This window comes from Gobius niger (genome assembly GCF_951799975.1).
Source record: "Gobius niger genome assembly, chromosome: 20".
NCBI classification, from domain to species: Eukaryota; Metazoa; Chordata; class Actinopteri; order Gobiiformes; family Gobiidae; genus Gobius; species Gobius niger.
The window spans coordinates 5811760-5833111 of record NC_136871.1 but is presented as its reverse complement, the minus strand read 5'-3'; the positions used below and the strand labels follow the sequence as shown (position 1 = coordinate 5833111).

Below are 21352 nucleotides of genomic sequence, written 5' to 3'. Positions count from 1 at the left end.
CTGCTAAATAAAGATACAAAGACATGGGGAGGAGCAAAGTGGTTCAACAGCCCATAAATACATAAAAAAAACAGAGAATGCTAACATGATGCTACATAATAATAATAATAATAATGCCTTGGTTTTATATAGAGCTTTTCTGGACACTCAAAGACGCTTTACATTGCATTATTCATTCACTCCATACTTGGTGGTAGTAAGCTACTATTGTAGCCACAGCTGCCCTGGGGTAGACTGACGGAAGCGAGGCAACCAGGCTAATGCTAACGTTAGCTAGCGCTAGCTACAACTGCCATTTTTTCACTTCTACTGAACAATCTGCTGTGAGAAAATATCCATATGGGCCCGATTTACACTTGACTTTATTTGTATGTGATAAATAAGTTCATATTCCACCAGAAAATGGTTAAAAAGAGGGAAAAATTGGGTTTCCCAAAAGATTCTATTTTCCCCCTCAAACCATTAACTGCATTACACTTTCACTTTCAAGTCGTAGCTAAAAAAAAAATATAGAGATTTTAACAATGATCATTAATATCAGTCACTGGGTCCATGATCTCTCTGTACAAGACCAAAAATGTCCTCAAAAACTTTAATAATTTTTCCTCTATATAATAGTATAGGCCTTTAGAATGCTGTGATGTCACCTGCAAATTGTTTTCCCCCTTAACATGACCATATATGGGCGATTCCAGAGATGCCGTCTAAATCACATTCTATTCACCTTATTCCGCCCCGCCCACTTTTGCGTTGTCTTGGCACCTCGTTTTCCAGACACTTCCGGTCGAGCGCGAAGCCCGTTCATTTTAACGGAGAACGAGGGAAAATATTCTCCGCTCAAATCTGATGTTTAGTCGATTGATTTGTGTAAAATGTCCGATGTTCATTTGCACCAACAAGTCGACACTGCACCGTTTCTCTGTGCGGCCGAAAAACGGCTTTGTTTTCGTGTAGTGACTGATTTTATATCGACTTCTCCAGCCCCATGTTAACACATAGGAGAAAAGGGGCGGGCACAATTCATGGCGGCGCCCACGCGAACCTCCGGAATAAGGTGAATATCACTCCACTGCAGCTGTTTCCATAGTAACGATAAACAACAGAGCTAGAACTACTTTCAGGTAAAACTGATTAAAAAGGGAAATAACTCAACAAAAAAATAAGCAAACAGGCCCCAATGAACAGTTTCAGTTGGCGGGACCATGGTATAAGCGGGATAATGCACTCCGAGGTGTCCATTATCAGAATAACAGTTATTTCTGATAATGGACACCTCGTCGTGCATCATCCCTTACTTATAATACTTTGAAGATATTTTTTACCTGCTTTATTAAGGAATAAGGACTCACGTTTCAGGCCTAAGTGACTTTACTCAACTTCATTCGTGTCAGTGCCTCACAGCGTTTAGGGATAAACGGGACAGTTCAAGCATGAAAGTGTGAAGAGCAAATGTTCTTGAGGCAGTAGTGAGGAGGAAAAAACTCACTACGATGAAGATTTCAGTGTTGGAAGTCCCTGATGAATGGATGAACAGAAACATAGCCTGTGGTGTTTTTGTCGTGTGTTGTTCTGGGCTGGTGCTGCCGAGGCCTCGTGCGAGCAGCGTGACGGCACTTATGTCATGTGATGAGGAGCAGACTCCACTCGTTTGGAATGACACAAATTCCTCTCAGTGGGAGGAGCCGACTCTTACTCACTTTCATCTTTGCAGCGCTTCATGTACAGCATATGGTCACAGGTACAGCAGAGCAGGGTTTTCTTAATGGCTACTTTCCCGATATTAGGGCTGAACGGCATGATTTTCTGCAATATTGTAGATTGTTTTTTGTCTTGTAGTGGAAGAAAATCAGTTTTACCCACTTTTAGTATATTGTAAAATCAAACATTGTCACAGAATGGTATGGGCACTTCTAAGCTTCATTTGCTTACTCCATTTTGAGCATCTCCAACCGTATATGAATGTAATGAATGTAAAATTGCTGAAATAAACTAAACTAAAAGTGACCCTGCAAGTTGTGAAATGTGTTGATAAACCCTGTGAAATATCGGGATATTACAAATAAGGCCGATATGGATTTTTGGGGTCCGATACCGATATGAAAGAGGTTGACATGGCCGATAGCCGATATAAAGGCCGATATTCTAAGTAATTTAATTTGATGTGTTTTTTTTTTATCTCTTATATAGCCTAAAGTTAAACATTTCTTATTATAGTAAAGGTTTCAATCATAGAAATATCGGTCGACCGATGTGGGTTTTTTCATAGTGCTTAATCTGGTGCAGCCATCTTTTAAATGTAACTGCCCCTACACACTGTCATTTCAATAAACTAAACGATTATCGGGTATTTTGATTGGCCGATGCTGATATTCATTTTAGAAATGTCTCATCTACTCTTACGCTGTCATGTCATTGTTTTAGTAAAAGCTGCAGAGACATCGTAACAATGGTGCCACGTAAACGGTGTTTTGAGATCTTTCCACTCTGGGAGCCAGTTTGGAAAATGTTCGTTTACAAACCCCCAAAACGCCGGGCTCGTAAGGACGATGGATGGATGGATGGATGGATGGATGGATGGATGGATAAGCTTTATTGTCCTCAATGAGGAAATTTGTGTTGGGCTCATTGCCCGCAGCTGTCACACATACAGTACAACCATTCATATAAAACAATTCAGTAAGTCAGTGCAGCCAGTACATCACAATAAAACAATTGAGTTCATCTTAGTTCTGACGCCTCTTCACCTGCTCTTTATCCTTCAGTTTGTTTAGAAGAGACACAGAGTTGGGGAGAAATGAGAGCTTGTATCTGTTGCTCTTGAAACTGTGTGCTCTGTACCGTCTTCCTGATGGGAGAATTACATATTCACCATTCAGAAAATGTGATGGATTCTCAATGATTTTCTGAGCTTGGAAGAGGACAGTGCTTCACTGGATTGATAAAATATCTTTGCATATGGTCCTCAGCTTGAATTTGTGTGGACAGGGCCTCAATTTTGTTGTTACAGCTCTAAAGTTCTTCCGTCTTATGAAGTATGAATGAGCCTTTAGGGTTGCCAGATCCTTTAACAGTGTGCAGCTTTTATTGCTGTTTTGCATTTGTTTGTTTATTGTGCTTACTACAAACCGCACCTTTTTATTTATTTATTTCCTGTTCACCCGCAGTGTCAAAATGTCCTTCACCCAATCCATTATTTTTGGTCTTCTCTGCCTTTTCCGCAGGACTTCCGGGTGATGTTCATCCACCACTTGGCCACCGTGGGCCTCATCAGCTTCTCCTACGCTAACAACATGGTGCGCGTGGGCAGCCTGGTCATGTGTGTCCACGACGCCTCCGACTTCCTGCTGGAGGTCAGGGAAACTCGATCACTCACGGAAACCCCTCTTTCTCATGAGCTCATCGCGAGCCACCGCAAAACCCCAGTCACTTCCTTTGGGCTCGGATTCGCTCCAAGGCTTCCCGAGCACAAAGCCTGACTGGGCTGTTGTTGTTGTTGATCGTCTGCTCCGGAGGGACAGTCTGCTGTGAAAACGTGAGATATCATGACACAAATTAAGGTTAGGGCCAGGGAAATGGTTAACCTCTTAACTCCCGCCTGAACCGAGAGGATCTTTTTCCTCACGTCATCAGATTTTTTTTCCAACATTTTTTTGTTGGGTGTTCAACTCATTTTTGTAACTTTTTTGTAATTTTTTATCACATTTTTGTAATTTTTTCGTCACATTGTCATTTTTTTGGTCATTTTTTGTCACATTTTTGTCATTTTTTTCTCACATTTTGTCACATTTTGGTCATTTTTTCGTTAATTTTTAATCAATTTTGTGTCACATTTTTGATATTTTTTGTCACTTTTGTTTTAATCAATTTTTTGTAATTTTTTTGTCACATTTTGTCACATTTTTGTCATTTTTTCGTCAATTTTTTGTCAATTTCTTGTGACATTTTTGTGACATTTTTGTGACATTTTTGCCACTTTTTCATACATTTTTCGTCACTTTTTTGTCAATGTTTTCTCACTTTTTTGTCACATTTCCACAGCTTTTTTCCAGAAGCTTTTGGACTGGGATAAAGCCAAACTGGAGAAAATTTGCTCGGTTCAGGTGGGAGTTAAGGGGTTAACTTCAAGGACTAGGATTATTTGTATTTTTAGACAAACCAATTCATAGATCTATACAAACTCACAGCAGACTGTCCCTGCGGAGCATACGATCTAGCACTAACCCCGGTGTTATGTGGATATACGTTAGAATAACAACATGATGCAACGCCCAGACGACAGAAGCGTTACATTAGAAAGTATTAACAGGATTAAACCTGGATTATATCTAAGGTAAACAGGATTTAAGGAAATAATAAGTGCTTAAGCAAATGAAAACAAGCTGCAAAACAACAACCCGTGACCCAGACATAATGTTCAGTTTATGTTATTCAATCCCAGTCTCTTTAGTCGTAATGCATTATGCAGGTGTGTTGCCTGGTAAGGGCCGGGTACAATACTCTGTTTATGATGCTGATACTTAAACAATGCTTTTTTCTTTACCTAAAATGTTTCTCATATAGAACGAGAGTATTTGCGGCACGGTGGCGCAGCGGTTAGCGCTCACGCCTCACAGCAAGAAGGTCCCGAGTTCGATTTCCACCTGGACGGGGCCTTTCTGTGTGGAGTTTGCATGTTCTCCCCGTGTTTGCGTAGGTTTCCTCCGGGTACTCCGGTTTCCCCTACCACTAAAACCACTGTATACCACTGTATCAGCTGCACTTTATTAACTCTGAGTGATCTTCTTGAACGCCGACTGTAACAAGTGAATTTCTCCTTTGTGAGATCAATAAAGGATTATCTTATCTTAAAAACATGTACAATAGATTCCCCTCTAGGGCCAGGACTCTCCTGAAAAAGAGATTCTTAATCTCAGTGGGACTATCCTGGTTAAATAAAGGTCAATAAATAAATACATTTGAGTTGAAACATCAAGTAACTTCCTTTAACCTTTTAGCCCCCACTTTAAAGGAATAGGCCACCGTTTTTACATACTGAGATATGTTCTTACCTTAGCTTTGACGAGTTCTTTAGGACCTGTCTGATCTTCACCCGTGCCTTCAGTCACGTAAACACAGCGCAGACGGCGTTAGCATTTAGCCTCTCCCTCTCTCCTCTATAGCTCCAAAACTGGTCAAGATAGAAGCTACCAAGCTCTTCCACATTTTCCCTATTTAAATATGGTTACGTGAAGTGTTCCACTACAAAGTATAATTACACAAAATTAAACAATGTGGATTTTCTAAGCGGATAAAAGGGGGAACTATATTGTAAAGCCTAATAATACCAGGAGTAGTTCGAAATCCGCGCAGTAAAGTGAAGATTACTGCTCGTCAAAGCTAAGGTAAGAACATATCTCAGTATGTAAAAACGGTGGACTATTCCTTTAACAGAGTGCATTTTCTCCAGTTTGGCTTTACCTAAATCTAAAAAAAGGAGGTTAAAACGTAGCAAAAGATTGACAAAAATGTGGCAAAAATGTGATTATAATGTAACAAAAAAAGCCACAAAAGAGCAACAAAAGGGGAACAAAAATGTGATTAAAAATGCCACAAGAAGCTGCATAAGAGCAATAAAAGAGCTACGAATATATATCGAAAAAGGGACAAAAACACAACACTAAAATGCAACAAAAAAGCTACTTAAGAGCAACGAAAGGGCAACAAAAAGGCGTTGAAAACAAAACGTCAATAAAGTGATGACAAAAAGGCAACAATGGGAGGAAAAAGATTCATTTAGATCAGTTTTTGTCGGTCTTAGCTTTCAATTAAGGTGTGACAGTGGCCTGCAGGATGTAAACTCCAGTTGAGAATCTCTTAGATTTGGGCAAAGAGAAAGTTTACATTTTTCTCTGAATTGTTTTCCCCCTTAACTGTTTTCAAACATGACCATATATGGGCGATTCCAGAGATGCTGTCTGTTTCTATCTGGCCTAGGTCTTTAAATCACTAGATTAACATGGCAAAATCCAATAAAAACAATATATAAACATACTGATGGAAATCCAGTTCTTTTATCATAAAAAGAAAGAAATCATGTTAGTTCCTTCAAGTGTTTGTTTCTGTTCTTCTTCCCCACAGTCATGCTATGGGGACGTCATTAAATCTTTGGAAACTCAAAGCTTACGCAATTAACTACTCAGCTGTACTTCTTTCTTAATTTATTTAAACTTTTGTTTCCTGCAGGCAGCCAAAATGGCCAACTACGCCAAGTACCAGCGAGTGTGTGACTCCATCTTCATTGTGTTCAGTCTTGTATTCTTCGTCACCCGGCTCATAATTTATCCACTATGGTGAGTTGTGTTGCATTTTTACAATGTGTGCATTGTTTTGGCCTCACTTTGACTTCACTGTGAGTAAGAATGTGGGATTTTAGTCAGATGACATCTATTACAATGCTGCTAAAGTGTCTATAGTTGTTTTATTCATAACCTTGGCCCGAGGGGAGGCTGATTTGGGTGCACGTTCAAGTGCAAAATAAATGAGTTTAAAATGAATCCTCTCACCACTGAAATCTTATGGAGGGTGTCAAAGTCAGCCTTGTCACCACGAAATCCAGCTCAGAGCAGCTTCGAACACTGGGAAACTCCTGAGGCTGTGTGGACTAACATGCCGAGGAGGGCGGCTCTAAGCATGGCCACAGTCGCTGTGCGGGCGGCGCTTTGGCCTCACTGGGCACATGGACGTTTAAAGAATAATATAATTGAAGTTCATAACACACATTAATAAAAGTGAATGTACCTGTAGGCCACTGTTCTCTTGGTAAAACAGACCTTGGTACAGTGTGGACAGCTGCAGCTTAAAGGAATAGGCCACCGTTTTTACATACTGAGATATGTTCTTACCTTAGCTTTGACGAGTTCTTTAGGACCTGTCTGATCTTCACCCGTGCCTTCAGTCACGTAAACACAGCGCAGACGCCGTTAGCATTTAGCCTCTCCCCCTCTCCTCTATAGCTCCAAAACAGGTCAAGATAGAAGCTACCAAGCTCTTCCACGTCTTTCCTATTTAAATATGGTTACGTGAAGTGTTCCACTACAAAGTATAATTACACAAAATTAAACAATGTGGTTTTTCTAAGCGGATAAAAGGGGGGACTATATTGTAAGGCGTAATAATACCAGGAGTAGTTCGAAATTCCGCGCAGTAATCTTCACTTTACTGTGCGGATGCCAAATTACTAGCTTCTATCTTGACCAGTTTTGGAGCTATAGAGGAGAGAGGGAGAGGCTAAATGCTAACGCCGTCTGCGCTGTGTTTACGTGACTGAAGGCACGGGTGAAGATCAGACAGGTCCTAAAGAACTCGTCAAAGCTAAGGTAAGAACATATCTCAGTATGTAAAAACAGTGGCCTATTCCTTTAACTGTTCATCATATTCAATCATATTTTTCGTCTTGTAAAATATGCAGTATTATAAAAGGTGAATTAGCAAACAGCTTATTCAATCTATTATTGAAACATTAACACCACAATGATGTCCTGGTTCACCTACTGTAAAAGACAAATCAGGTGTGCGCTGATGCAAACGACTCACAACCTTCGCCTGGAGCCCTGCCCGATGTCTGACATTTGAAATGGAAAGGTGGAGCGCAATAACAATTTCAGAAGCATCCGAGCTAATGAGCATGTAGCTACAGACGATTACGAGCGAAGGAGTGACAGCTTTTACGACGAGTGCCTTGTAGAAGCTGGTTTCTCTTGCTTCGTTGCCTCTTTGTGCCGTTTTGACATGGTGCAACTCCAGCCCGCGCCAATTCCCAACGTGCGTGAGTCACTCCCCCCCCTCCCGTTCGCTTTCAGGCTGAGAGCTGTAATGTTTTAGCGCGCACACGATCCACCAACAACCACTCGCCCATTCCGGGACAGAAAAGGAACAAACAGAACAATGGCGGCGCAGAGACTGACTCAAACGTAACTCGAGCCTCCGATATTCAGTGTCTTGGTGAGGATGAGTGATAAGAGCTAGTGTTGCCATTGAAGGCGCTTGGGCTGAAATGAACACCTGTGCGGGGGGGCGGGGGAGGGGGGAGGGGGGGGGGGGGTCCGCTGACAAGCACCTGTCCGTCACATGTGTTTGAAAAGACGCACGACATCAGCACTTAACCTGAATGTATAATACAGTCAGAGGAGCCAAATGTTTACTCGAGGAAGAGTCACGTTGCTTTAAAGTAGTTTCACTGCAAAAAGTGATTAACTAGATTAGTTTAAATGTCTCAATGTGAGGATAATAATTTATAACTTTTGACTAGTTAAGATGTAGTATTTTGGCCTAGATTATTTCACTCGTTCCAAAACATTTCGTCTTTATTTCAGGTTGTTTACTTTGCCAATGGGGTTTTACTTTCTTACTTCAAGCAGGATTACCTTAAAGCCAGTCTGAAATGTCACCAAACAAGCAAAGTAAACTTGGTCAGATCAGGAAAAAAGGTCTAAATTCGTGAACACTTTTCAAAACAAGATTCATATTCTCAAAATGAATCAATATGACTTGAAGTCATTTAAGCCAATGCTTGATATTCACTTTTTGTAGTGCAGTGGCCTAAGTATTTACTCAAGTAAGAGTAAAAAAGACTTACTTGAGTACTGTGAGCACCTGAGCATAAAGGTTTGATTCCTGTCCAGGGACTGCGGATGGAAAATAGCTGCTGAGCTAAATCTGGTACAAACCATCTCCTCTTGTAAAGACTAATGGTTCTGTACATTGTCCCTGTTTCAATAAATAATAATAATAATAATAATAATAATAATAATAATAATAATAATAATAATAATAATGTTTAGTTTCAGTTGGGCATCAAATTATGAGAAAAAAAACATGACAAATTACAATTTTACTATTTTAAAAGAAAATAGTAATCAATCAAAATGAATCATTATGAAGAATTGAGTAAATAAAACACAAAATACATCATTTTTCAAAATGAAGACACTTAAAGATTTACTCAAAGTGCTTTATTTGTCTCTATACAATTGTACAACGAAATTGCATAGATCAGATGTATGGTTAGTACTGTATGAAAAAAGTACAGTCACTTCAAAGTGCATATGCTTTTGTAAACATGACTTTAATGATTCTATTTCAGTGAAGCAGCGATTTAAGGAAGAAATGTTGAGAGCACAAGTTATTTTTTAAGCTACTGACAAGAAGTGACGGTAAAGGTAATGTTCCAGAGCAGCTTGACTCTTTTCCCATTGACGTAACATGGTTGGCACGGCAACAGTTTAAAATAGTTTCCCTCTATCTATGTCACTTCCTGTCAGTGTCCAATAAGGAAGTGAAATTATAAACATCAAAAACACAATTTTTTATTTTATTTTAGCAAAATTTTTAATTTAATTGTGTGTTTAATTGTGTTAACTCTGTTTAAGCAAAAAAAAAAAAAGTCTAATGTGTCATGCACATGACACTTAAATAAATAAAATGTAAAGTAAATGTAACCGAGTACTGCCCACATGGGGCTGGTGCCAGTTGTCATATTCATTCATATTCATTTTTTTTTTGTAATTTGGAGCCGAAGCCAGGCTGAACTTGAGGAAATTGTCTCCTGAGATTTATTGTAAAATTTGCAACTGTTCCAACTTCCGAGTGGACTTTCCGCCGGCCGACAGTCTTCCGCGGACGATTTATTTCCATTAAGGATTAGCAAAGTCTCGTCAAAATCAATACATGTCAGAATTACGTGGCGGACAGCGAGTTACTGATGGACGGTCAATGGCAACACGATTAAAACGCCGGATCTAAGGACTTCACTGATGGATAAATGATCATTATTTGTCAGACATTACGTCCCTAAAACGGACAGATTAAACTCTCCGCTCAAAGTAATTTCTTCTGATCACAGGGTTTCCGCGGGGCATAAACTGTGTCATTATCAAGGCCTTTTAAATGTCATTAAAAAGCATTCAGTTGGATTCAGACTGGACCTGGCTTAGTGTTAGTGCAGCTCTTTCCATGTTTCCTCCCAGGTTGTATTGTGTCATTTGCCTCATTTGGGAATTATTAGGAGAATTACCGCCGTCGCTGCCGTTCCTCGAGGCCTCATTAGAGAAATCAGCGACAACTCCAACCCCACAGGGAGGAATTACACTTCACACTTCCCTTCTGCATGCAAAGCCCTCTGAAGAAAACCCTCCGGCCTCTCAGACACTGAAGCGTTTCCTCTCCGTGCGCAGGGTGCTGAACTCGACCATGTTCGAGAGCTGGGACATCGTGGGGCCGTACCCGTCCTGGTGGGTCTTCAACTCGTTACTGCTGGTTCTCCAGGGGCTCCACGTCTTCTGGTCCTACCTCATAGCGCGCATCGCCTTCAAAGCCGTGAGTCGCGGCAAGGTCAGTCACTTTGGAAATCCCATGTTTGTTTACTGTGTAAGAACTAAACCAGTCGTGTTGTGTAAGTTCAGGAGCCTTTTGCAGATGTACAAACGACTGGACTTGTTCCTGCGTGTGTGGGTTGGTCTTGTGAATGGAAAGGTTAGAAATTCAAATTGTGCAGAAAGAGAAAGATGGACAAGAATATCCAGAGTTTTAATTCTTAATTAATAATTACTCACTATTGCTTTTAATTGTGTAGTGTCTTTGTTTTAGTGTACAAAAATAAAATACCATGACAAAAACTATAATGAAAAACCTAACGCTGAACTAAAGAGTAGAATAGGACCTAAACAAACCAAATCCTTTACCATAAACCTGGCTGTATTTATCCTTAAAGCAGTACTAAGTAACTTGTTTGCCTCAATAAATCCTTTCCGTAGTCCCTCTGGGGGTAATACAAGTGTTAAAGGAATAGGCCGTTTACCGTTTTTACATACTGAGATATGTTCTTACCTTAGCTTTGACGAGTTCTTTAGGACCTGTCTGATCTTCCCCCGTGCCTTCAGTCACATAAACACAGCGCAGACGGCGTTAGCATTTAGCCTCTCCCTCTCTCCTCTATAGCTCCAAAACAGGTCAAGATAGAAGCTACCAAGCTCTTCCACGTTTTCCCTATTTAAATATGGTTACGTGAAGTGTTCCACTACAAAGTATAATTACACAAAATTAAACAATGTGGATTTTCTAAGCGGATAAAAGGGGGGACTATATTGTAAGGCGTAATAATACCAGGAGAAGTTCGAAATGCCAAATTACTCCTGGTATTATTAAGAACTGTTCTCACAGATAGAGGTGGCACAGCGGTTAGAGCCTCCGCTTCACAGCTCGAAGGTCCTGGGTTCGATTCCCACCAGGACGGGGAGCATGTTCTCCCCGTGTCTGCGTACGTTTCCCCTACCACTAAAACATGTACAATAGGTGAATCCTCCAGCAGGTGGTTCTGACCATCTGGCTCCACCTCATGGAGACGGGTCCCCGAGCGCGGGCAATATTTTCCTTAAATATTAGTATTTATTAAGAACATTTTGCTCAAAAATGTGTGTAATTTAGAAAATTTTGCTTAAATCAAGCAACATTTAAGTAAAATACCCACAATTTTTCACTAAATAAGAATGTTTTCCTTAAATTATTCCATTTTCTGAGGACATTTTACTTAATTCTAGCTATTTATTTGCTTAAATTTAGTGTTTCTTGTTTCATGATGAGAAAAATATTCTAGAAATAAGAATTCTTAGCAAGAGAAAAATGCTGACCCCATTGGCAGAATTTTTTCCTTAAAACAAGACAAAATGTCTTATTTTAAGATTTTTTTTAAGGGTTTTATTGTCTGCATAGCCCCAAGACAAAAAAAATGGTATTGGATAGGTTTGGGTTTAGATACTCACTGATACCAATACCAGGAAAGTCTGTGGTATCGGTATTGGAACAAATTTAACGCAAACTCTGCAAAATCAGTGTGGCATTGCAACTGTTCCTTAACTCCACGACTTCCCCACAAACCTTACATTGGAGTCTGATCAGTATAAATTCATTTTACTTGTTAAATTTGCCTTTAGGAAGCTGAAGTCCTTCAAACTGAAGCGAGAACTGCTGCATCTATCCCTCGTCCTCCTCTCACTCACCCTGGTCTTCTCGTTTGTGTGGACTCGTTTGCTCCACCCAGTGCCCAGAGCTGTGGACAGGAAATATGCTCTGTTTCATAGACGATCCAACTATTTAGAACAATGCCTATTTTAAGTCTTTTTCCCCAGAGTCTCTTCACAACTGTTGGGAAAATGGCTGGAGTAATCAGGCATTTTAGCATGCAACAATCACAAAAAAACTGCCTGAGAAATCCTGGAGGGACTGACTAGAGTTATGTGTCCATTTGAATATCATGTGTTTGTTTGTTCTTTAAACCTTTAAGGGAGACACTACAGGCAAAACTATTTTTTTTTTTCAGTTTTCAGGTTTTTTTGGGCCAAATTGGAACATACAAGCTTTCACCCGGAAACCAAACCATATACCTAATCTTCACAATAACATGTTTAAATATTGCGCTGATTCAATGTTCCCCCATAGACTTATATGGGACAATGCAATTTCAAGGGCATTTTTCTCAAAAAACATTTTTCCGTCATTGTGGCGGCACTATGTCCACGTCAGTCGGACCTAAAGACTTCAAATTTTCCAGCCTTGGACTGAACAATATTTGGAAGGTTTTTTCTGAGGGATTTTTTATGATCTAATCCCTAGCCTGATTTATTGAGTTTTGAATGTCAAAAAATAAGGCGAAAATAAAATTTGTACACATTTTTCCACTAAAAAACAGATTTTTTTTTAAAACTAAACAAGATATCCAAAATCCCCTCTGAAAAAGTCTTGGTAAAACATTTATCAATAAAATGAAACCATCAATTTTAATGTAGCTCTATCCATTATTCCGATTTCGTTGCTGAAAAGATGGGAAATTTTGGGGCATTTTTTGGCATAAAACACCTTGTTCTTATTTGAAAATATAAAATGACAGAAAACTTGCAATGTATTTTTTTTTCTCACATTTATGCCAGTGATCGACAGCAAAAGTTTCAAATTGATATCTGTACATTTATTTTTTTTCCCTATTCACCTGCAGTGTCTCGCCTTAAATAACCGGGAAAGTCCCTCTAGGTTTCAGATTCGATGCACTTTGCTTGGTCAGGTTATAAATATCCAGTTCTCCTTGATAACTTCTGTTTCCTGTGTGTTGGCTCTCGGCAGATGCAGCGCCGCTCTTCGCCCTCTGGACTGAGTGAGGGCAGCGCTGTCTCTTTCTCTGTCTTTGCCCAGTGACGCTCCTCCTCCTCCTCCTCCTCCTCCTCCTCCACTTCCCTGTCTGCTGCTTTTCCTCCATAACTCTCCGTCACTGTCTGCGCCTTTACCTTCGCTATCTATCACTTCTGCTTGTAAGTTATTGTTTCATGACCTTTTTCCTTTCAGGCGTTTGTTCTGCCGGTTTCACTCATTTGTTGATTTATTTTTAGATGTTTTTGGCCTTCACTTTGAGAGTAGAGTGTTGTGAAGTGAGGAGCCATGCATTATGTAAGGGGGGGCAACGCCCGACGAGGTGTCAATTATCAGAAATAAGTGAACCGCCTCTGCGTCGTGCTTCCGCAAAGTCCTTTTATTTCTGATATGTGACACCTCGATGGGCATCCGTTGTTGAGTTATTTCACTTTTGAAGCTGTTTTACCTGAAGCTAGTTCCAGCTCAATTGTTTATCGTTACTATGGAAACAGCTGCAGCGGAGTGATATAGAATGTGATTTAACTCTTGCCGGACTATAGATACAGACGACATCTCTGGAATCGCCCATATATGGTCATTTTTGAAAACAGTTAAGGGGGAAAACAATTTTGAAAAAAATTATGTTTTCTCTAATTATTCAAAAACTACTGTAACAAATGCTGAAATATGAACATAGTTTGTACTAAATAATGATACAAAGACATGGGGAGGAGCAAAGTGGTTCAACATCCCATAAATACATGAATAACGGAGAATGCTAACTTGATGCTACATGTTAGCATCGGGCTTTTCACTTCTACTGAACAATCTGCTGTGAGAAAATATCCATATGAGCCCGATTGACACTTGACTTTATTTGTATATTATTGTATATCTTTAGAGAAACACAATTTTTCCCTTTTTTTAGCCATTTTCTGGTGAAATATGAACTTATTTATCACATACAAATAGTCAAGTGTAAATCGGGCCCATATGGATATTTTCTCACAGCAGATTGTTCTGTAGAAGTGAAAAAATGGCAGTCATAGGAAGCGCTAGCTAGCGTTAGCATTAGCACGATGCTAACATGTAGCATCATGTTAGCATTGTCCATTTTTTTTAATGTATTTATGGCCTGTTGAACTACTTTGCTCCTCCCCATGTCTTTGTATCTTTATTTAGTAGAAACTATGTTCATAATTCAGCATTTGTTAAAGTAGTTTTTGAATAATTAAAGAACATTTAGATTTTTTCCCCCTTAACTGTTTTCAAACATGACCATATATGGGCGATTCCAGAGATGCCGTCTGTGTCAATAGAGTTCGGGAATGTGATGTCATATTGCTGAGCATTATGGGATTAGCAGCAATCATAAACTAATGGAGGTTTTAAAAGTCAAAATACTGGAGTTATTGTTCACATTAAAACACTTGGACACCACAGTGAGTTAGATGTATTTACCAGCAGTAACTCCGCTGCTAATGGAGCTGCTCCACGGCTTTTTTCTCCACTTTTTATACTGTCTTTAGTTAATGTTAGTCAATGGATATGTATGCTAACAGCTGCAAAGATGGCCGATCTCCATGGTAACTGTGGAATTTCCCGAACTCTATTGCTGGGTTACAGGTTCTAGACTGTGATGATGTCATAGGACCCAGTGGGGGCAGGAGCCAGTTTTTCCCAATTGCTGGGTTGCAGGTTCCAGAATGTGATGATGTCATCGGACCCAGCGGGGGGCAAGAGCCAGTTTTTCCTATTAATAACATTACACTTTCACAAGTCATAGCTAAAAAGAAAATATATGAATTTAAAAAATGATCTTTAATATCAGTCACTGGGTCCAAGATCTCTCTGTACAAGACCAAAAATTTCCTCAAAAACAAAATAATTTTTCCTCTATATAATAGTATAGGCCTTTAGAACGCTGTGATGTCACCTGCAACCCAGCAATTAACAGCATTACACTTTCACAAGTTGTATCTAAAAAGCATATTTATGAATTACAAAAATGACCATCAATATCAGTCACTGGGTTCATGGTCTCTCTGAACAAGACCAAACATTTCCCCAAAAACAAAATAATTTTACCTCTATATAATATTATGGGCCTGTGGTGTCACCTGCAACCCAGCAATAGGTTAACACTTTTTAACCTACACCAGTAGACTATGGTATATACGAAAATACTGCACGCCAGTTCGCATTAGAATTCTCTCTGACCAGGGTATAACTGGTTTTAGATTGAAGAAATGGCCATAAACACATTTTTGTTACTTTTTCGGTTTGTTTGCTTGAGAAACAATAAACACAACTTACAGCTCATAAAGGACTTCCACAAACGTCTGCTCTTTCTTGACACTGGAGGAAAAAAACTAATTGTATATTATATTTTATTTTATTTTAATATTTAGTGGTTACAGCTCACCTTGATACAAAAACACAACCAACCAGTGCTTCTGTGTCCTTGAGATATATTTACAAAGTACAAATTTAACTTCTATGAGGATTTCTGCTGAGCAATAAAATGCATTAAAGGTCACGACCTCTCTTTGATGGATTGTTTGCAAATCTGAAGAAATAAAAATCCACTATGTTTTTGCATTTCCTGCATCAACAATACAGGATTCAGGCATTAAAAAGCATTACATTTCTCATGTTGTTTCCTAGATAAACCCTGTATATACTTTTATACGAAACAATACAACGATCCAAATCCAAGTCTGTTTTACACACTGATCCCTGCTCAGGGGTTTGTCTGTGCTCAGCGTTCAGTGTGTCGCGCCCGGGTCACAGAAACAACTGCTCTGGTGATGAGTAATGCTTTAACAGTGTCATGAATGTGAGGCACGTCCATCTGTTTTGCATTAGAGAGGACAAGGTAGAACTGTCTCGCCGCTCCCTCCGCTGGTCGCCATCGACATTTGCATTTGTGGGAAGCTATGCCCAAAGTAAACAATAACCAGGATTCATCATTTTCACACACGGATCGGCCACATCAGTGTAAGATCTTAACCCCATCTCAATATATCAAACTTTAATATCGTGACTTTGCAGAAGCTTATTGAAACAAAGTCACAGTGAAGGAGTGGTGTAATCGAAGGCAGTCTAACATAATATTATCAGCACCTTTTATGTCCGGCAGTGTATTAAGCATGTGACTATCTGAAGCAAAGACAAAACTGTTACAACTGTCTGCAGTGAAGTATTAAAAGCCATTCAATAATTGTGGCAAAATTAAAGCAGTACTAAGTAACGTGTTTACCTTAATAAATCCTTTTCGTAGGGATGATTGGAGGGTCTTTCATCTCGCCCTGGTGTCTCTGGCCAGAAAACCACGTTTACTTGACTGCCACCGGACCGGAGCCACCAATGCACACTAATAGAATCACGAAGAAGAAGCTAACATGCTAACAGGCAAAGCTAACTGCGGGCTAACGTCACTTTAAACAGTATTTACAGCCAAGTTTGAGTGAAAACAATTATTTCCATTGTGTAATTGGATGCACAGTAACCCTCTCTCCCTTCGCCTTTTCTGTCAGCGTAGTATTTACTCTCAAAGACAATTAATAAGTTAAAAAATCGTAACTTGCTACGACACCTGCAGTTGCGCTTATGGCCTCTAGGGGGAAGAGTTACTTAGTACTGCTTTAAGACCTTAAATTGGTTCTAATCGAATACCAGCTGGCATTAAATCAGAATTTCTTACAATAGCCAATAGAGATGCGCGGGTCGACCTGAAACCCGCGGGGCCCGTGGATTCGGTTGGGTCGGGTACCTCAAAATTACGGCAAACTTCAAGGGGGGGTGGGTCAGATTACAAAGCATACTTTTTTTTTTGTCCTTACATTGTTGACTTACAACATACAGTGCATTCCTATCCATAAATGCCACAAAAGTCGACTACGTCCCAGAGTGGAAAGATCTCAAAACGCCGTTGATTAGCTGTGTTGGCGTCACAGCGCCTCACACAGGCCTGGAAGATGAATTGCGGCGTTTTCACAGACCTGTGTCGACCCATGTGGACGCACACATTTACTAAGCTGGCTTCGTGATTACAAAGAAAGTTTCTGAAAATATAAGCGTTTTGTCTTTGTGTGGATACCAGTGTTAATTTTGACAACATATTTTAGTTTTAGTTTTAGTCTTTTGACTAAAATGTAACATTTTTTTTCCAATTTCTAGTTTTAGTCGACTAAAATTGCAAGTAAATTTAGTCGACTAAATTTAAGACGAATTTAGTCGACGTTGCATTGATAATATTCATTATAATCATATTTAATCTTGTTCCTCTGCTTCATGGAGCTGCTCCACATGAACAAAGCTCAGAGCTGATCCTTTGGCAGAGACTTTACATGATCTGAGGCTCTTTCAGACGCTCAATAGAAGTTTGGATGATTTTAGTCTCTCCCTTTCATTTTTATTTAGTCTTATTTTAGTCGACTAAAACATCTGGACATTTTAGTCATAGTTTTAGTCTCATGAGAAACTTTTAATTTAGTTTTAGTCCAATTTTAGTCGAAAAAAATATCACTTTGACTAAAATTAAGACTAAATATTTTAGTCGACGAAATTAACACTGGTGGATTCAGCCTTATAGTCCAGAAAATACGGTAATAGATTTCACTTCCCGCCACCTGCATAAACCCTGAATAGACAAATGATCAAAAACTTAACATGACTGGCATCGTAATGGAGGCGAAGGTCAACTCCACACTGTGTCTCGTCCTAAGTTAGTAACGATCTTTATGTGTCTTGTTTTAAAAGTCCACCTCAACAACGTAGCCAGACTTACGCTCTCACTTCGTTCCTGCAGGGCTGTAACGACGTGCGCAGCGACATCGAGAGCAGCTCGGAGGACGAGGCGGACGCCAACGGCACCAACGGCACCAACGGCACCAACGGCACCAACGGCACCAACGGCCACTGCACAAACTCCGGCTCCGGCCAACACAACAACAACAGCAGCTGGTGACACGAGACGCCGCCGCTTTAACCCGTGTCCCCGTCACCAACTCCCCCTCGCACGTTTTTGGTGAACTGAAACAAAACACCAAAAAGCGGACACTGAGTTTGGAGCAGACGCCGTGAGATGTGAAAAAGTGAAAACAATAAATATTTGTGGTTTATTTACAGAAAATGGGATTTAGTGCGTTGCATTTGGCTCCACGTGTTGTTTAAGTTTTGAGGTTCTCTCCCAGTTTTATTGGTCAGATGAACTCGATTATATTATTAGATTAAAGGGATAGTCAAAATGTTTTGTTTTTATCAATGGTGTCGGAAAGAGAAGTAATCGGCAGATTATTTGTTGTGGAGCAGGCAGGAGCAGCCACAGAGCAATACTAGGTTTCTCGCAGGGTTAATTTCGTCGACTAAAATATTTAGTCTTAATTTTAGTCAAAGTGATATTTTTGACGACTAACATTGGACTAAAACTAAATTAAAAGTTTCTCATGAGACTAAAACTGTGACTAAAATGTCCAGATGTTTTAGTCAAAATAAGACTAAATAAAAATGAAAAGGAGAGACTAAAATCATCCAAACGTCTATTGACCGTCTGAAAGAGCCTCAGATCAGGTAAATTCTCTGCCAAAGGATCAGCTCTGAGCTTTGTTCATGTGGAGCAGCTCCATGAAGCAGAGGAACAAGATTAAATATGATTATAATTAATATTATAAATGCAAAGTCGACTAAATTGTCTTAAATTTAGTCGACTAAAATTGAAAAGATTTTTTCGACTAAATGTCGACTAAAATTAAATTACATTTTAGTCAAAAGACTAAGACTAAAACTAAATTAAAATATGTTAATTAACACTGGTTCCTCGGCCCTGTTTTTATTTTCCAAAACATCTTCAACAGCATTCAAAAAGGTCCTGAGACTCATATTTAAAATGCATTAAGTTCAACTTAACTAAAACAGAGTTCACTTGATGCTTTGAATTTTACAAAATAAACAAATTAGAGGCCTAGTTTTCCCTGGTTTGATATTTTTTTAATTGTCTCACTGTAAAGCTATGATTATCATCAACAGCTTCATGTCCTCAAACTAAGGAACTGTCATCCTCAAACATGTCATGAGTATTTCATGAAGTTACTTTGAAATTTGACTTAAAACTACTTTAAAGTTATTTTTTTTTGAAGGGCACCTGATTAAAATGTAAAGAAGCTCCATTGATAAAGTTAAAGGAATAGGCCACCGTTTTTACATACTGAGATATGTTCTTACCTTAGCTTTGACGAGTTCTTTAGGACCTGTCTGATCTTCACCCGTGCCTTCAGTCACGTAAACACAGCGCAGACGGCGTTAGCATTTAGCCTCTCCCTCTCTCCTCTATAGCTCCAAAACAGGTCAAGATAGAAGCTACCAAGCTCTTCCACGTTTTCCCTATTTAAATATGGTTACGTGAAGTGTTCCACTACAAAGTATAATTACACAAAATTAAACAATGTGGATTTTCTAAGCGGATAAAAGGGGGAACTATATTGTAAGGCGTAATAATACCAGGAGAAGTTCGAAATCAGCGCAGTAATCTTCACTTTACTTTGCGGATGCCAAATTACTCTATACTTTGTAGTGTAACACTTCACGTAACCATATTTAAATAGGGAAAACGTGGAAGAGCTTGGTAGCTTCTATCTTGACCTGTTTTGGAGCTATAGAGGAGAGAGGGAGAGGCTAAATGCTAACGCCGTCTGCGCTGTGTTTACGTGACTGAAGGCACGGGTGAAGATCAGACAGGTCCTAAAGAACTCGTCAAAGCTAAGGTAAGAACATATCTCAGTATGTAAAAACGGTGGCCTATTCCTTTAAAGTTCATATACCTGATATTTTGATTACAAACAATGAAAGATGAAGCCACTAAATTCCAATGTTAGTTGTGCCCCAAACTCATGAAGTCACTTTTGCCTCGTCGCCGTGGTAACAAGGCAAAAGTGCCTTCATTTCGTTCTGCAGCTCAGGGTGAAAGAACAAGAAGTTCTTGCGTCTTCTGAAGCTTGAATGAGCCTTTAACTTTACAAACATATGAGTAGCGTCTCGATTCTCCACAGGGGTGAGTTTTGAGGCACATTTCGCAACCTGTTTAGTCACTTTTCAGAGTCACTTTCACAGAAATGCTCGAAAACTAACCATGAGTTCATGAAGTTGATACAAATGCTCTTTAATTAGATGTGTATTTCCCACAAATGTCTGAGTTTACAATATACTAAAGGACGACAACACTTTGTTCCACTACTAGAAAAAAAGTGCCTTTAATTTTTTCTCCTATAACGATATATGTGCTTCAGTTCATGTTTTTAAAGACAGTTTTACTCCGTTATTTTATGTGATTTTTAGTTGTACGGTAGTGCTCAGTTTTTCCTCTTAAAGCTGGAATACCTTTTCCTGTTACGAGACCTTGAAAGGAAATAATACTGTACAAACCGCAGTGTTCGAGGATCCATCTCCAGATCTTGAGTCAAGAGAACAGGAGAATTTACGTTATCGTGCATGTGGGGGAGACTGGAGTAGACGGGGAAACCACTCAAATTCAAGAACACTAACCACTCAACCCCATGCCACACTTGCCCCACACACTGCCAGGGAAACAAACGGGGCCAATCTAGACCCTTTTTCTGTTAGAATTTGATAACTTTTTTTCTCAGAAACTTTTTGCTTCTGCTGAAATACTGGGTTTCAGGTTCTAGAATTCCTCAAAAACCTAATATTTTTTCCTCTATATATTAGAATAGGCCTTTAGAACGCTGTGATGTCACCTGCAACCAGCAATATCGTAACTCTACTCAGAGCCGTGGAGAGATGTTTTAGTTAGGGGGCGCTGAGGGACAAAATGTACCCCCAAAAACACTTTTTCATATGCATATTTCCTATTTATTAACCCCTTAACTCCCACCTGGACCGAGCACATTTTCTCCAGCTTTACCCCAGTCCAAAAGCTTCTGGAAAAAAGGTGTGAAAATAGCAACAAAACTGAGACGAAAACAAGGATGGAAATGTGAAAAAAGTGAGAAAAAAATGGACAAAAAAGTGACAAAAAATGTACAAAAATTTGACAAAAAAGTGAGAAAAATTTAACAAAAAAGTGAGAAAAATTTGACAAAAAAGTGACAAAAATTTGACAAAAAAGTGACAAAAATTTGACAAAAAAGTGACAAAAATTTGACGAAAAAGTGACAAAAATTTGACGAAAAATTGAGAA

The 21352-nt window shown here is 39.3% G+C and overlaps 1 protein-coding gene across 2 annotated transcripts in view; it reads left to right on the top strand.

The window, feature by feature from the left end:
• The window catches only part of cers5 (ceramide synthase 5), a 64260-nt gene extending 45774 nt beyond the window's left edge, over positions 1-18486 (top strand). Inside the window, exons 7-11 of one of the 2 annotated variants that reach the window (XR_013793990.1) lie at positions 3222-3350; positions 6223-6329; positions 10212-10368; positions 13150-13334; positions 17969-18067. Coding sequence is in view for 1 of the 2 variants with exons in the window: in XM_079579322.1 (XP_079435448.1) it covers positions 3222-3350; positions 6223-6329; positions 10212-10368; positions 17969-18127 (552 nt within the window). In the remaining variant the exon portion in view is untranslated. Of the gene's footprint in view, positions 1-3221; positions 3351-6222; positions 6330-10211; positions 10369-13149; positions 13335-17968 lie in introns of both variants that reach the window. The other variant, XM_079579322.1, reaches the window with a different exon arrangement.
• The last annotated feature ends 2866 nt before the right edge of the window (positions 18487-21352 follow it).